Below are 13,881 nucleotides of genomic sequence, written 5' to 3' on the forward strand. Positions count from 1 at the left end.
CCCATCTCCACAGAGGAACTCTAGTGCTCTGTCAGAAAGACCATTTTGTTCATGGCCAAATCCCTTCCCCCCCTGATTGCTCAGTTCGGCTGGGCAGCCAGCTCTAGGAAGAGTATTGGTGGTTCCAAATTTCTTCCATTTAAGAATGATGGAGGCCACTGTGTTCTTAGGGACCTTCAGTGCTGCAGACATTTTTTTGGTACCCTTCCCCAGATCTGTGCCTCGACACAATCCTGTCTCGGAGTTCCACAGAGAATTCTTTCGACCTCATGGCTTTGGTTTTATTCTGAAACGCACTGTCAACTGTGAAACCTTATATAGACAGGTGTGTGCCTTTCCAATTCATGTCCATTCAATTGAATTTACCACAGGTCGACTCCATCAAGTTGTAGAAACATCTCAAGGATGATCAATGGAAACAGGATGCACCTGAGCTCAATTTTGAGTCTCATAGCAACGGGTCTGAATACTTATGTAAATAAGGCATTTCTGTTTTTTAATTAATACATTTGCCAAAATTTCTAGAAACCTGTTCTCACTTTGTCATTATGGGGTACTGTGTGTAGATTAATTGACATTTTTTATTTTATCCATTTTAGAATGAGGCAGTAACGTAACAAAATGTTGAAAAAATCAAGGGGGTCTAAATACTTTGCGAATGCCCTGTATATATATATATATTAATCCTGATAAATAAAATGGGTAAATATTCAATGATATTATTATGCTATTTATATGCTTTAATTACATAAACAGGGAAATATCTTCATGACCTATTTATTGTGTTTATCCTATGGATTCTTAGACAACTGAGAGCATGTGCAAAAAGATAGTGACTCTTAGTGGAGATTTGAGGGAATGCATGCCACAAATGAGTCAGCCAAAAGTAACTGGTAGTACAACATATTTAAATACTTAAACAGTTACAAATTACCATTCAAGAAAAGCACATTTTTTGTCCATTAAAACAACATAAAATTGATCAGATATACAGTGTAGACATTGTTAATGTTGTAAATGACTATTGTAGCTGGAATGGGCAGATTTTTAAATGGAATATCTACACACACAGGCCCATTATCAGCAACCATCACTCCTATGTTCCAATGGTACGTTGTGTTAGCTAATCCAAGTGTATAATTTTAAAAGGCTAATTGATCATAAGAAAACCCTTTTGCAATTATGTTAGCACAACTGAAACAGTTGGCCTAATTAAAGAAGCAATAAAACTGGCCTTCTTTAGACTAGTTGAGTATCTGAAGCATCAGCATTTGTGGGTTTGATTACAGGCTCAAAATGGCCAGAAATAAAGAACTTTCTTCTTAAACTTGTCAGTCTATTCTTGTTCTGAGAAATTGCCAAGAAACTGATGATCTCGTACAACGCTGTGTACTACTCCCTTCACAGAGGAGCTAAAACTGTCTCTAACCAGAATAGAAAGTGTGGGAGGCCCCAGTGAATAAATGAGCAAGAGGACAAGTACATTCGTGTCTAGTTTGAGAAACAGACATCTCACAAGTCCTCAACTGGCAGCTTCATTAAATAGAACCCGCAAAACACCAGTCTCAACTTCGACAGTGAAGAGGCGACTGGGATGCTGGCCTTCTAGGCAGAGTTCCACTGTCCAGTGTCTGTGTTCTTTTGCCCATCTTAATCTTTTATTTTTATTGGCCAGTCTGAGATATGCATTTTTCTTTGCAACTCTGCCTAGAAGGCCAGCATCAAGAAGTCGTGTCTCCACAATCCTGTCTTGGAGATCTACAGACAATTCCTTCGACATCATGGCTTGGTTTTTGCTCTGACGTGCACTGTCAAATGTGAGACCATATAGACAGGTGTGCCTTTCCAAATCATGTCCAATCAATTGAATCTACCACAGGTGGACCCCAATCAAGTTGTAGAAACATCAAGGATGATCAATGGAAACAGGATGCGCCTGAGCTCAATTGATTCTCATAGCAAAGGGTCTGAATACTTGGGTAAATAAGGTATTTTATTTTTTACAATTAGAAAATATGTTGGATTACTTATTTTCACATCATTATGATTATCATTAATAAGGCTGTCCCATTAAAAGTGGAAAAAGTCAAGGGTCTGAATACTTTCCTTAGGCACTGTATATATACACAGTACTAGTCATTTGGACACCTGATTCAAGGGTTTTTCTTTTTACTATTTTCTACATTGTAGAATAATAGAAGACCTCAAAACCATGAAATAACACATATGGAATCACGTAGTAACCAAAAAAAGGGTTAAACAAATCAAAATATATTTTATATTTGAGATTCTTCCAAGTAGCCACTCTTTGCCTTGATGACAGCTTTGCACACTCTTGATATTCTCTCATCAAGCTTCATGAGGTAGTCACCTGGAATGCATTTGAATTAACAGGTGTGCCTTGGCAAAAGTTGATTTGCGGAATTTATTTCCATCTTAACGTGTTTGAGCCAATCAGTTATGTTGTGACATGGTAGGGGTGGTATACAGGGCTAAATGCATATTATGGCAAGAACAGCTCAAATAAGGTTAGAGAAATGACAGTCCACCATTACTTTTATACACGAAGGTCAGTCAATACAGAACATTTCCAGAACTTTAAAAGTTTCTTCAAGTGCAGTCGCAAAAACCATCAAGCGGATTGGTGAAACGGTCCTTCTGTAGCTCAGTTGGTAGAGCATGGCGCTTGTAACGCCAGGGTAGTGGGTTCGATTCCCGGGACCACCCATACGTAGAATGTATGCACACATGACTGTAAGTCGCTTTGGATAAAAGCGTCCGCTAAATGGCATATATTTATTATTCCCTATTATTCTACAATGTAGAAAATAGTACAAATAAAGAAACACTTGAATGAGTAGGTACATCCAAACTTTTGACAGGAATTGTAGATCTCTCAGTGCTCAACAATGCACTCTCCTACCTCGGGGTCTCTTCTCACAGTTTCTGTCACAAAGATACCTGAAACAATACTTTCAATCAACATTTTTATTGAACCTTAAATTAACTTATCCTTTATCCATCTCTATCCACACATCCACAAAATTATTTACAATGGTGATGACCAAATTCAAGCAACACCCACCATTCAGGACAGCCACCTACTCAGCAGCAATAATCCGATGCTTCTACTGGAGTTAGTTGGGTCTCCTGTGGCAACATGTAACTTTTTGGCCAACCAGACCAAATTCACATAGAAATTTGGGTTATAGATCTATTATTCTACTTTAAAGCAAGTCTAATACCGCTTTCATCAGTTCTATTTCTATGTTTAAGTTCTGTTTGAGTCTTACGTTCAGTTTTGTACACAAGCTTAAAAAAGCTGAAACAATATTTTTGGTTATGGAAAATATATTTCAATGGTTTATATGTACAATGATTCTCTACACTATACTAGCTTATTTTGTCATATAAACTAATATTAGGCTAACTATTAGAGTTTTAGCATATTGGAAATGGTGACGAGATTTCGGCATAGAGCAACTTAAGTGCAATTCACATGTGCTATTGCCATCAACAACATGTGACTTAAGATAAAAAATAAAAAGACCAAGTTGCTAAATTAAAATACAATTCTAAAATGTGGCATTTCATTAAAACAGTATCTGATCAAAAGGTAATATAGCTTCTGAGCTTAGTTTTTTCTTGGTTGTGGTCACTGGTGATGCAGATCCACAACGATCTGATTACTGTGGAATGAATGACCAGCAGTACGAGAATAGGTGGAATACATTTTTTTAAATATAGGTGAATGTCTTCTGGCATGAGAGTCATTGTAGAAGAAACATCGGTTGAATGTGTATGTAAACAAAAAGGTATGCTTGTCCAGTAGGGGGCAGTGATAGTCAGGTATGATTCAAAGTGTTGCCGGTTTGGAGGGTGAAACAAGTGGGTGGATGAGTCATGGGTGTTTGGCATCAGATGTATATGGGGTGGTATTGCCTGTGGGTCAGTTTCTTTCTGCAGGTTGGGCAAGTGTGGGATCTCGACAGTGAGTCACGGAGGCACTGACTGCAGAAAAGGTGACCACATTTTGTAGAGACCACTAGTCTGCCACTTTCAATGATCTAGAGGAAGAGGAAAACAGAATCTTAGTTGAAGAGACAACTTCACATTCTGGTAGCTACACAGCAATTACAGAAACAGTTTGGCATAGTCACCTTCACACACACAATGATGTATGCTTCTCTTACCTCAGCATAGGAGTCCATACACACTGGGCAGCTGACTGTACCTGGCGTAGACCTGTGGAGAACACCAGACCATCAGGATCTACCGCAACCCAAGGTCATGATTTCAGTGGTCACATGCCAATATTTTGAGTGGATAAATGGATGAATGAGATTGATGCTTTTATGTGCCTTAACACAAATAGTCCAATAAAATTGTTTAAAAAACAAACATTTGACATGTCATCTGATAAGATTATCATGTCAGAGAGGTTGTTAGTTAGTACCTGGCTCTACTGCTGGCCTGTAGAGAAGATAGAAGGTCAGCACTGAGGCTCCCATTGGTATCCCCCTCCTCATCACTGCTCAGCACGTAACTCTCACGGCCAAGTCCACGTCTGCCCTGAAGCCCTGATATATGCCATTTAGCAGATAAACATGCATTTTTCTAACAGAGTTTGTCTGATGTAGTGATGAATGATTACTTGAGGGTCAAAACATAGTTAATCTTAATCTCTGTGATTGAGGGAAAACAATTAATTACCTTCATCGACAACCTGGTTTCCCCATTCGCAATCATGCAGTGGTGGAAAAGAAGAGAATAGAAACATAAAATGTCAACATTTCAGTCTTTAAACAGTGGCAAAAGCTTGTTATCAATACAATTAAAACAGCCAATGCATACATCATTATTTGCAGAGAGAGCGCTCCCAAACTCACCACCACAGAATCATTGTTGGTCAAGTCAACCACAGTTGACTCAGAACCTTCACATGTCAAGTCCACCACCTCCTCACCTGCACAGCCAACAGAAGAGTTTGAAACCTATCCATAATCAACCAGAGAGAAAGGCATAAAGCCATTGGTACTCACTGCTAGTCCTACTGTTCTCCAGCACAGCAATGGTCTCAGCAGCGGCTGCTGCACGAAGTGGCATAGTGGTGGTGACTCTGCTACTCTTGGCTGTGCGTCTGGAACTTGAGGGGGCTCCAGTCCTTCTCTTCCTCTGTGTCTGTGACAAAGTACTGCTTTTTAGTAACCAGACCCCTATGCTTAAGTGAAAATGAAACTGAAGGTTTTGGAGGGTTATCATGTGACAGGAATGTGGGCCTACAACAAACACTACACATTGCCTGCTACCGTAGGCTGAATGCTAGAACAGCCATTTACATGTTAAAAATGTTATGGGATGCATTTCCTCCGTTTTTGACGTTAGGCCACTCTGGTAGGCCTACATTATAATCAAATAGCCTCAGCCGGTACAACCTCAGTGTTCACAGTAAACGCACACTGGAAGTTGCAAGGAATTTTCACAACGTTGCGCTCAGCAGAACTGACATTTTCTCTGTGTCTAAAAAAATGAGGGATGTAAAGGTGAGAACTTACTGTACTGCTCATGTTGTGATGGGAAAGGTGTGGATGAAAATCGGTCAAATATAGTACACGCTGATAAATCTACATCCGTTCCGACTCAAGCTCGAGACCAATTTAACAGTAATCTGGGGAAATAAAATAAACCAATGACGTTACAAAACAAGCGGTCACATCTGATAAACACAACACACACTAGGCATGAGCCTTTACAATATTTTGTTGTTGTTGAAAAATAGAAACCTATTAACATTAGCTAGCTAATAAAACCAAACAGCACCCCAATCCATCTCAGTCTCTGCTTAGAGAAATAAAACGTGAGTTTATATACTAGCTACGTTTATCCACAAACATAACTAACCAATTGTTGTGTGGTTTAGCTGCTGTGATAACAAAAACAGCTGGTTAGTTAGCTAGCTTAGTTAATGAGGTTAGCTTGCATATTAGCTGGGTCTGAGCAGGGCAGCTCATCAAGAAGCGTAGGTTTATCCCGAGAACATGGCCATTAACACGGTTTATTAAGCATGACATGCGTCTAAACAACTAGCTAAAGTATCTGATTATCACAAATGCACTGGATAATGAAAACATGAGCTATAGTAGCGAGAATGGACATTTTAGCTAACGAGCAAAGTCAGCTAATAACGCTAACATGCTCCTATGCAAGCTCTACCTCCTTGTAAAATAGGTTTTACAACCCAAGTCAGCTTAACGTTAACAAAAACATTCAACATTTGGGTGACTGACTGGTGACAGCTAGATGTATTAAATTATAAATAATCCAGGTTTAAAATGGTACATACTTTTTGAAAATCAACTTCCTCTCTCCTGCAGCCTGCTAACCAAATACAACGGGAAACGCTTCTTCTTCTTCTTCTTCTTTGGGGTTGGCTGATCGCATCCACACGCCCCACCTTCATAGAATGAAAAAAATGCAGAGCTGAGCACGTTGGACTGGCACTTTTAAACTTGTCGTTTTACAACGGGTCCACACTTTTCATGTGTAACGTAGTTGAGATCAGTGTATTGCATTTAATTTCGTCTTTGAGTTAAAATAGAAATATATTTCAGTAGTAAACAGGGAAACAACAACGAGTTACAGGCAGTTCACAATAGAAAATACCAGAGGGGCATCGTTTACTAGGCTACCTAAATTATTGGGATCATCTGGTTACCACCAGTGTTTGGAATACATTGAGTTAGTTGGCAACACAGACCATGGGACGCTTTTTCTCACCTAAGGTGTATTTGTCACTTACAGTGGTGGGTCCGCGGTGGGTCTGTGTAATCTATATGATTATATTGGAGACAGGTTTATTGCGGTGAATGTCATCTGTTCCTTTACTCGTATAGTATTTCTAAGTAGCAGCCATATCAGCCAGGGAAAATAATTGTTCTCACTTTATGATAGAACATTCAGATTTTCTGCCTGACTGTGGCACTCTTTACCTGAATTTTTAGGATTTTCATGTGATCACAACAAAAATACTTATTTTGCTCAAATAGGGATAATTCGTTTTCTTTGAGAAGATGGTCCTGGCTGAGAATATAACATTCCGGTTTCTGCCTGAATGTGGCACTGTTTACCGTTATTTTCTGGATTGTCTAGTGAACAGAACAAAACCACTCATTCTACTCAGCTAGAGATTTAATGGAATTGTGTTTATTTTAAAAGGTGGGCTGACCTGAATAATACATTAAGGGGAAAGTATCCAGAGGCTGATTATCGTTTGGCACATCTTTTTATTGACAATGCTGGCTGCCATGGTTAACACAAACACAGGACATTGAATGCTACCCAAATTGACTCAGTGAGGTCAAACAGGTGTGTGTGTGTGTGTGTTAGTCAGATTATCCAGTGTCCATAGCAACACTATTGATTATTCTCTATCCCCAGTACATGTGGTGTATTTGTATTTATTATGGATCCCCATTAGTTCCTGCCAGGGCAGCAGCTACTCTTCCCGGGGTCCAACAAAATTAAGGCAGTTAAACAATTTCAAAAACATTACAATATATTCACAACACATTTCACAACACATTAAGTGAGTGCCCTCAGCCCCCTACTCTACTACCACATATCTACAACACAAAATCCATGTGTACGTGTATAGTCAAATCCCATTTTATTTGTCACGTGCTGAATACAACAGGTGCAAACCTTACAGTGAAATGCTTACTTACAAGCCCTAACCATCAATGCAGTTTAAAAAATACCTTTAAAAAAGAAGAATAAGAAATAAAAGTAACAAATAATTAAAGAGCAGCAGTAAAATAACAAAAGCGAGGCTATATACAGGGGGTACCGGTACAGAGTCAGTGTGCTGGGGCACCGGTTAGTCAAGGTAATATGTTATTAAAGTGACTATGCATAGATAATAACAGAGAATAGAAGCAGTGTAAAAGGGGGGGGGGCAATGCAAATAGTATCTGGTCAAACACAATTTTTTCCGAAAAGTTTACTAAGGGTTGGTAACAGGCTGATTGGTCGACTATTTGATCCAGTAAAGGTGGGCTTTACTATTAAGTAGATGAATGGCTTTTTCTTCCCTCCAGGCCTGAGGACACACACTTTCTAGTTGGCTTAAATTGAAGATGTGGAAAATAGGTGTGACAATATCGTCCGCTATTATCCTCAGTAATTTCCATCCAAGTTGTCAGACACCGGTGGCTTATCATTGTTGATAGACAGCAATATTTATTTCACCTCTTCCACACTCACTTTACAGAATTCAAAATAACAATGCTTGTCTTTCATAATTTGGTCAGATATACTTGGATGTGTAGTGTCAGCGTTTATTGCTGGCATGTCATGCCTAAATTGGCTAATCTTGCCAATGAAACATTGTAGAAACTATTACACTCAACTGAACGACTTGATTAGTGTAGTGTTAGCTAGCTACATAGTTGTCTTTGCTGTCTTCGTATCCAAGATAATTGTGTAGTTTAGAGCGTGTAGTCTTAGAGTGATTATCTTAATTTACCGAGGTTAGCTAGCCAGCTATTTGTCGTCCTTAACGTAGGAGACACTGCTAGCTAGCCAACGTCTACTGAATAGAACTTCCGCACTCAACAACCCGGTCGCATTCCGCTTCGCTCCACAGGTAGTATCACATTTTTCATTTCATTTCATTACAGCACAACGGCTTGATTTGTTTGATCGTAGCTAGCTACATAGCTAGCTACATAGCCGTCTGTGTATCAAAGATAATTGTGTAGTCTAGAGCGATTTTCTAGGTTAGCTAGCCAGCTATTGTCGTTCTTTTAATGCAACGTAACGTAATCAACACTGCTAGCTAGCCAGCTAGCCCCCGAATAGCAGCACTGTAGAAACTATTACACTCAACGGAACGACTTGATTAGTGTAGTGTCAACAACGCAGCCACTGCCAGCTAGCCTACAAAGTCAACAACGCAGCCACTGCCAGCTAGCCTACTTCAGTAGTACTGTATCATTTTAATCATTTTAGTCATTAAGATTCTTGCTACGTAAGCTTAACTTTCTGAACATTCGAGACGTGTAGTCCACTTGTCATTCCAATCTCCTTGCATTAGCGTAGCCTCTTCTGTAGCCTGTCAACTATGTGTCTGTCTATCCCTGTTCTCTCCTCTCTGCACAGACCATACAAACGCTCCACACCGCGTGGCCTCTGCCACCCTAATCTGGTGGTCCCAGCGCGCACGACCCACGTGGAGTTCCAGGTCTCCGGTAGCCTCTGGAACTGCCGATCTGCAGCCAACAAGGCAGAGTTCATCTCAGCCTATGCCTCCCTCCAGTCCCTCGACTTCTTGGCACTGACAGAAACATGGATCACCACAGATAACACTGCTACTCCTACTGCTCTCTCTTCATCCGCCCACGTGTTCTCGCACACCCCGAGAGCTTCTGGTCAGCGGGGTGGTGGCATCGGGATCCTTATCTCTCCCAAGTGGTCATTCTCTCGTTCTCCCCTTACCCATCTGTCTATCGCCTCCTTTGAATTTCATGCTGTCACAGTTACCAGCCCTTTCAAGCTTAACATCCTTATCATTTATCGCCCTCCAGGTCCCCTCGGAGAGTTCATCAATGAGCTTGATGCCTTGATAAGCTCCTTTCCTGAGGACGGCTCACCTCTCACAGTTCTGGGCGACTTTAACCTCCCCACGTCTACCTTTGACTCATTCCTCTCTGCCTCCTTCTTTCCACTCCTCTCCTCTTTTGACCTCACCCTCTCACCTTCCCCCCTACTCACAAGGCAGGCAATACGCTCGACCTCATCTTTACTAGATGCTGTTCTTCCACTAACCTCATTGCAACTCCCTCCAAGTCTCCGACCACTACCTTGTATCCTTTTCCCTCTCGCTCTCATCCAACACTTCCCACACTGCCCCTACTCGGATGGTATCGCGCCGTCCCAACCTTCGCTCTCTCTCCCCCGCTACTCTCTCCTCTTCCATCCTATCATCTCTTCCCTCTGCTCAAACCTTCTCCAACCTATCTCCCGATTCTGCCTCCTCAACCCTCCTCTCCTCCCTTTCTGCATCCTTTGACTCTCTATGTCCCCTATCTTCCAGGCCGGCTCGGTCCTCCCCTCCCGCTCCGTGGCTTGACGACTCATTGCGAGCTCACAGAACAGGGCTCCGGGCAGCCGAGCGGAAATGGAGGAAAACTCGCCTCCCTGCGGACCTGGCATCCTTTCACTCCCTCCTCTCTACATTTTCCTCCTCTGTCTCTGCTGCTAAAGCCACTTTCTACCACTCTAAATTCCAAGCATCTGCCTCTAACCCTAGGAAGCTCTTTGCCACCTTCTCCTCCCTCCTGAATCCTCCCTCTCTGCAGATGACTTCGTCAACCATTTTGAAAAGAAGGTCGACGACATCCGATCCTCGTTTGCTAAGTCAAACGACACCGCTGGTTCTGCTCACACTGCCCTACCCTGTGCTTTGACCTCTTTCTCCCCTCTCTCTCCAGATGAAATCTCGCGTCTTGTGACGGCCGGCCGCCCAACAACCTGCCCGCTCGACCCTATCCCCTCCTCTCTTCTCCAGACCATTTCCGGAGACCTTCTCCCTTACCTCACCTCGCTCATCAACTTATCCCTGACCGCTGGCTATGTCCCTTCCGTCTTCAAGAGAGCGAGAGTTGCACCCCTTCTGAAAAAACCTACACTCGATCCCTCCGATGTCAACAACTACAGACCAGTATCCCTTCTTTCTTTTCTCTCCAAAACTCTTGAACGTGCCGTCCTTGGTCAGCTCTCCCGCTATCTCTCTCAGAATGACCTTCTTGATCCAAATCAGTCAGGTTTCAAGACTAGTCATTCAACTGAGACTGCTCTTCTCTGTATCACGGAGGCGCTCCGCACCGCTAAAGCTAACTCTCTCTCCTCTGCTCTCATCCTTCTAGACCTATCGGCTGCCTTCGATACTGTGAACCATCAGATCCTCCTCTCCACCCTCTCCGAGTTGGGCATCTCCGGCGCGGCCCACGCTTGGATTGCGTCCTACCTGACAGGTCGCTCCTACCTGGTGGCGTGGCGAGAATCTGTCTCCTCACCACGCGCTCTCACCACTGGTGTCCCCCAGGGCTCTGTTCTAGGCCCTCTCCTATTCTCGCTATACACCAAGTCACTTGGCTCTGTCATAACCTCACATGGTCTCTCCTATCATTGCTATGCAGATGACACAAAATTAATCTTCTCCTTTCCCCCTTCTGATGACCAGGTGGCGAATCGCATCTCTGCATGTCTGGCAGACATATCAGTGTGGATGACGGATCACCACCTCAAGCTGAACTTCGGCAAGACGGAGCTGCTCTTCCTCCCGGGGAAGGACTGCCCGTTCCATGATCTCGCCATTACGGTTGACAACTCCATTGTGTCCTCCTCCCAGAGCGCTAAGAACCTTGGCGTGATCCTGGACAACACCCTGTCGTTCTCAACTAACATCAAGGCGGTGGCCCGTTCCTGTAGGTTCATGCTCTACAACATCCGCAGAGTACGACCCTGCCTCACACAGGAAGCGGCGCAGGTCCTAATCCAGGCACTTGTCATCTCCCGTCTGGATTACTGCAACTCGCTGTTGGCTGGGCTCCCTGCCTGTGCCATTAAACCCCTACAACTCATCCAGAACGCCGCAGCCCGTCTAGTGTTCAACCTTCCCAAGTTCTCTCACGTCACCCCGCTCCTCCGCTCTCTCCACTGGCTTCCAGTTGAAGCTCGCATCCGCTACAAGACCATGGTGCTTGCCTACGGAGCTGTGAGGGGAACGGCACCTCAGTACCTCCAGGCTCTGATCAGGCCCTACACCCAAATAAGGGCACTGCGTTCATCCACCTCTGGCCTGCTCACCTCCCTACCACTGAGGAAGTACAGTTCCCGCTCAGCCCAGTCAAAACTGTTCGCTGCTCTGGCCCCCCCAATGGTGGAACAAACTCCCTCACGACGCCAGGACAGCGGAGTCAATCACCACCTTCCGGAGACACCTGAAACCCCACCTCTTTAAGGAATACCTAGGATAGGATAAAATAATCCTTCTCACCCCCCCCCCCTCCCCCCCTTAAAATATTTAGATGCACTATTGTAAAGTGGTTGTTCCACTGGATGTCATAAAGTGAATGCACCAATTTGTAAGTCGCTCTGGATAAGAGCGTCTGCTAAATGACTTAAATGTAATGTAAATGTAAACAATCATTAAAGTAGTTGGCAATACCAGTGGGTTTTGTGATGAATGAGCCATCTGATTCATTGAACGATGGAGATGTTTGCCTTTTTGCCCAAAATGTAATTTAAGGTGCTCCAAGGCTTTTTACTTTCATTCTTTATGTCATTTATCTTTGTTTCATAGTGTAGTTTCTTCTTCTTTTTATTCAGTTTAGTCACATGATTTCTCAACTTGCAGGATGTTTGCCAATCAGTTGGGCAGCCAGACTTATTTGCCATTCCTTTTGCCTCATCCCTCTCAACCATACAAGTTTTAAATTCGTCATCAATCCACGAGGATTTAACCTGACAGATCTCAATATCTGTCAGGTTGGATGGGGAGTGTCGCTGCACCTGAGTTCAATTTCGAGTCTCATAGCAAAGGGTCTGAATACTTATTTAAATAAGGTATTTCTGTTTTTAATTTTTTTATTTGGTAATATGTGTAGATTGATGAGGAAATGTATTTAATCCATTTTAAAACAAGGCGGTAACGTCACTAAATGTGAAAAACGGGAAAGGATCTGAATACATTCGAATAAACTGTATATACAGAATAGGTTGCCATTTGGTACACATCCCATCTGTTGATGAAGCCACCTGAAATCAATGGCTGCATACCAATTGTCCATCCCTCCCCTCATGGATATCCAAGCATTGGATAGGTGTAAGCATTAGTTCCAGCTACTTTACATCATTGTTAAATCCCTGAGATGAGAAGAAATGTGCATGTCCACACTTTGGAAGAAGGACAATGGATATGCAGCCAATGTTGATAGTCACAAACCTTGGAGTCATTAGTAAAAAATAATATTCTATAAAAGGTCAAATTATTGACACAAGTTGTTGCAATAGTAGGTAAGACAATGGATCCAGATCTGTACATGTTAATTGTGGACTTTAAAGTAACAGGCAGGTAGAGCGGGGCCAGGTGGGATAGGGCCAGGCACGTCCAGGTGTCAGGCCAGGGTGTCCTCAGTCGTGGTCCAAGAGCCTCAGGCCCTCCGGAAGGGGAGACAGAGAGAGATTATAGATGACTGTTAGTGAGAACATGACTAACACCATAGTACACTACATACACTGGGGGTAGAGAATAATAAATAGTGTTGCTATGGACACTGGATAATCTGACTAACACAGATACACACCTTTTTGATCTTGTTGAGTCAATTCAGGTAGCATTCAATGTCCTGCGTTTGTGTTAACCATGGCAGCCAGCATTGTCAATAAAGAGATGTGCAGAATGATAATAAGCCTCTGGATCCTTTCCCCTTAATGTCTTTAAAAAATATATATATTTTATTTTTTACCCACTTTTTCTCCCCAATTTAGTGATATCCAATTACGATCTTGTCTCATCACTGCAACTCCCCAATGGGCTCAGGAGAGGAGAAGATCGAGTCATGTGTCCTCGGAAACATGACCCGCCAAACCGCTCTTCTTAAGACCCGCCCGCTTAACTCTGAAGCCAGCTGCACCAATGTGTTGGAGGAAACACTGTTCAACTGACAATTGAAGTCAGCCTGCAGGTGCCCGGCCCGCCACAAGGAGTCGCTAGAGCACGATGAGACAAGTAAAGCCACCCGGCCAAAGCCTCCCCTAACCCGGACGATGCTGGACCAACTGCGCGCCACCCGGTCACGGCCGGGTTGTGACGCAGTC

At 43.0% G+C, this 13,881-nt stretch overlaps 1 protein-coding gene across 1 annotated transcript; it reads right to left on the bottom strand.

Moving 5' to 3' along the window:
* Positions 1-2,973: 2,973 nt before the first annotated feature.
* Positions 2,974-6,468, bottom strand: rnf4 (ring finger protein 4). The gene is made up of 8 exons (XM_046323977.1): positions 6,344-6,468; positions 5,556-5,668; positions 5,043-5,181; positions 4,890-4,966; positions 4,714-4,726; positions 4,457-4,580; positions 4,194-4,245; positions 2,974-4,067 (listed from the first exon to the last, which is right to left on the bottom strand). The coding sequence occupies exons 2-8, from the start codon at positions 5,565-5,567 to the stop codon at positions 3,918-3,920; spliced, it is 567 nt and encodes a 188-aa protein (XP_046179933.1). The 5' UTR covers positions 5,568-5,668; positions 6,344-6,468; the 3' UTR covers positions 2,974-3,917.
* Between the last annotated feature and the right edge of the window lie 7,413 nt (positions 6,469-13,881).

The sequence above is a fragment of the Oncorhynchus gorbuscha genome, linkage group LG23 (genome assembly GCF_021184085.1).
Source record: "Oncorhynchus gorbuscha isolate QuinsamMale2020 ecotype Even-year linkage group LG23, OgorEven_v1.0, whole genome shotgun sequence".
NCBI lineage: Eukaryota > Metazoa > Chordata > Actinopteri > Salmoniformes > Salmonidae > Oncorhynchus > Oncorhynchus gorbuscha.

Excerpts from the sequence above, each read along its gene's own strand:
- rnf4 (XM_046323977.1), bottom strand. Across the intron at positions 4,967-5,042 it reads GGAGAACAGTAGGACTAGCA|GTGAGGAGGTGGTGGACTTG; the intron begins GTGAGTACCAAT and ends TTGGCTGTGCAG. Across the intron at positions 4,068-4,193 it reads GTATGGACTCCTATGCTGAG|ATCATTGAAAGTGGCAGACT; the intron begins GTAAGAGAAGCA and ends CTCTTCCTCTAG.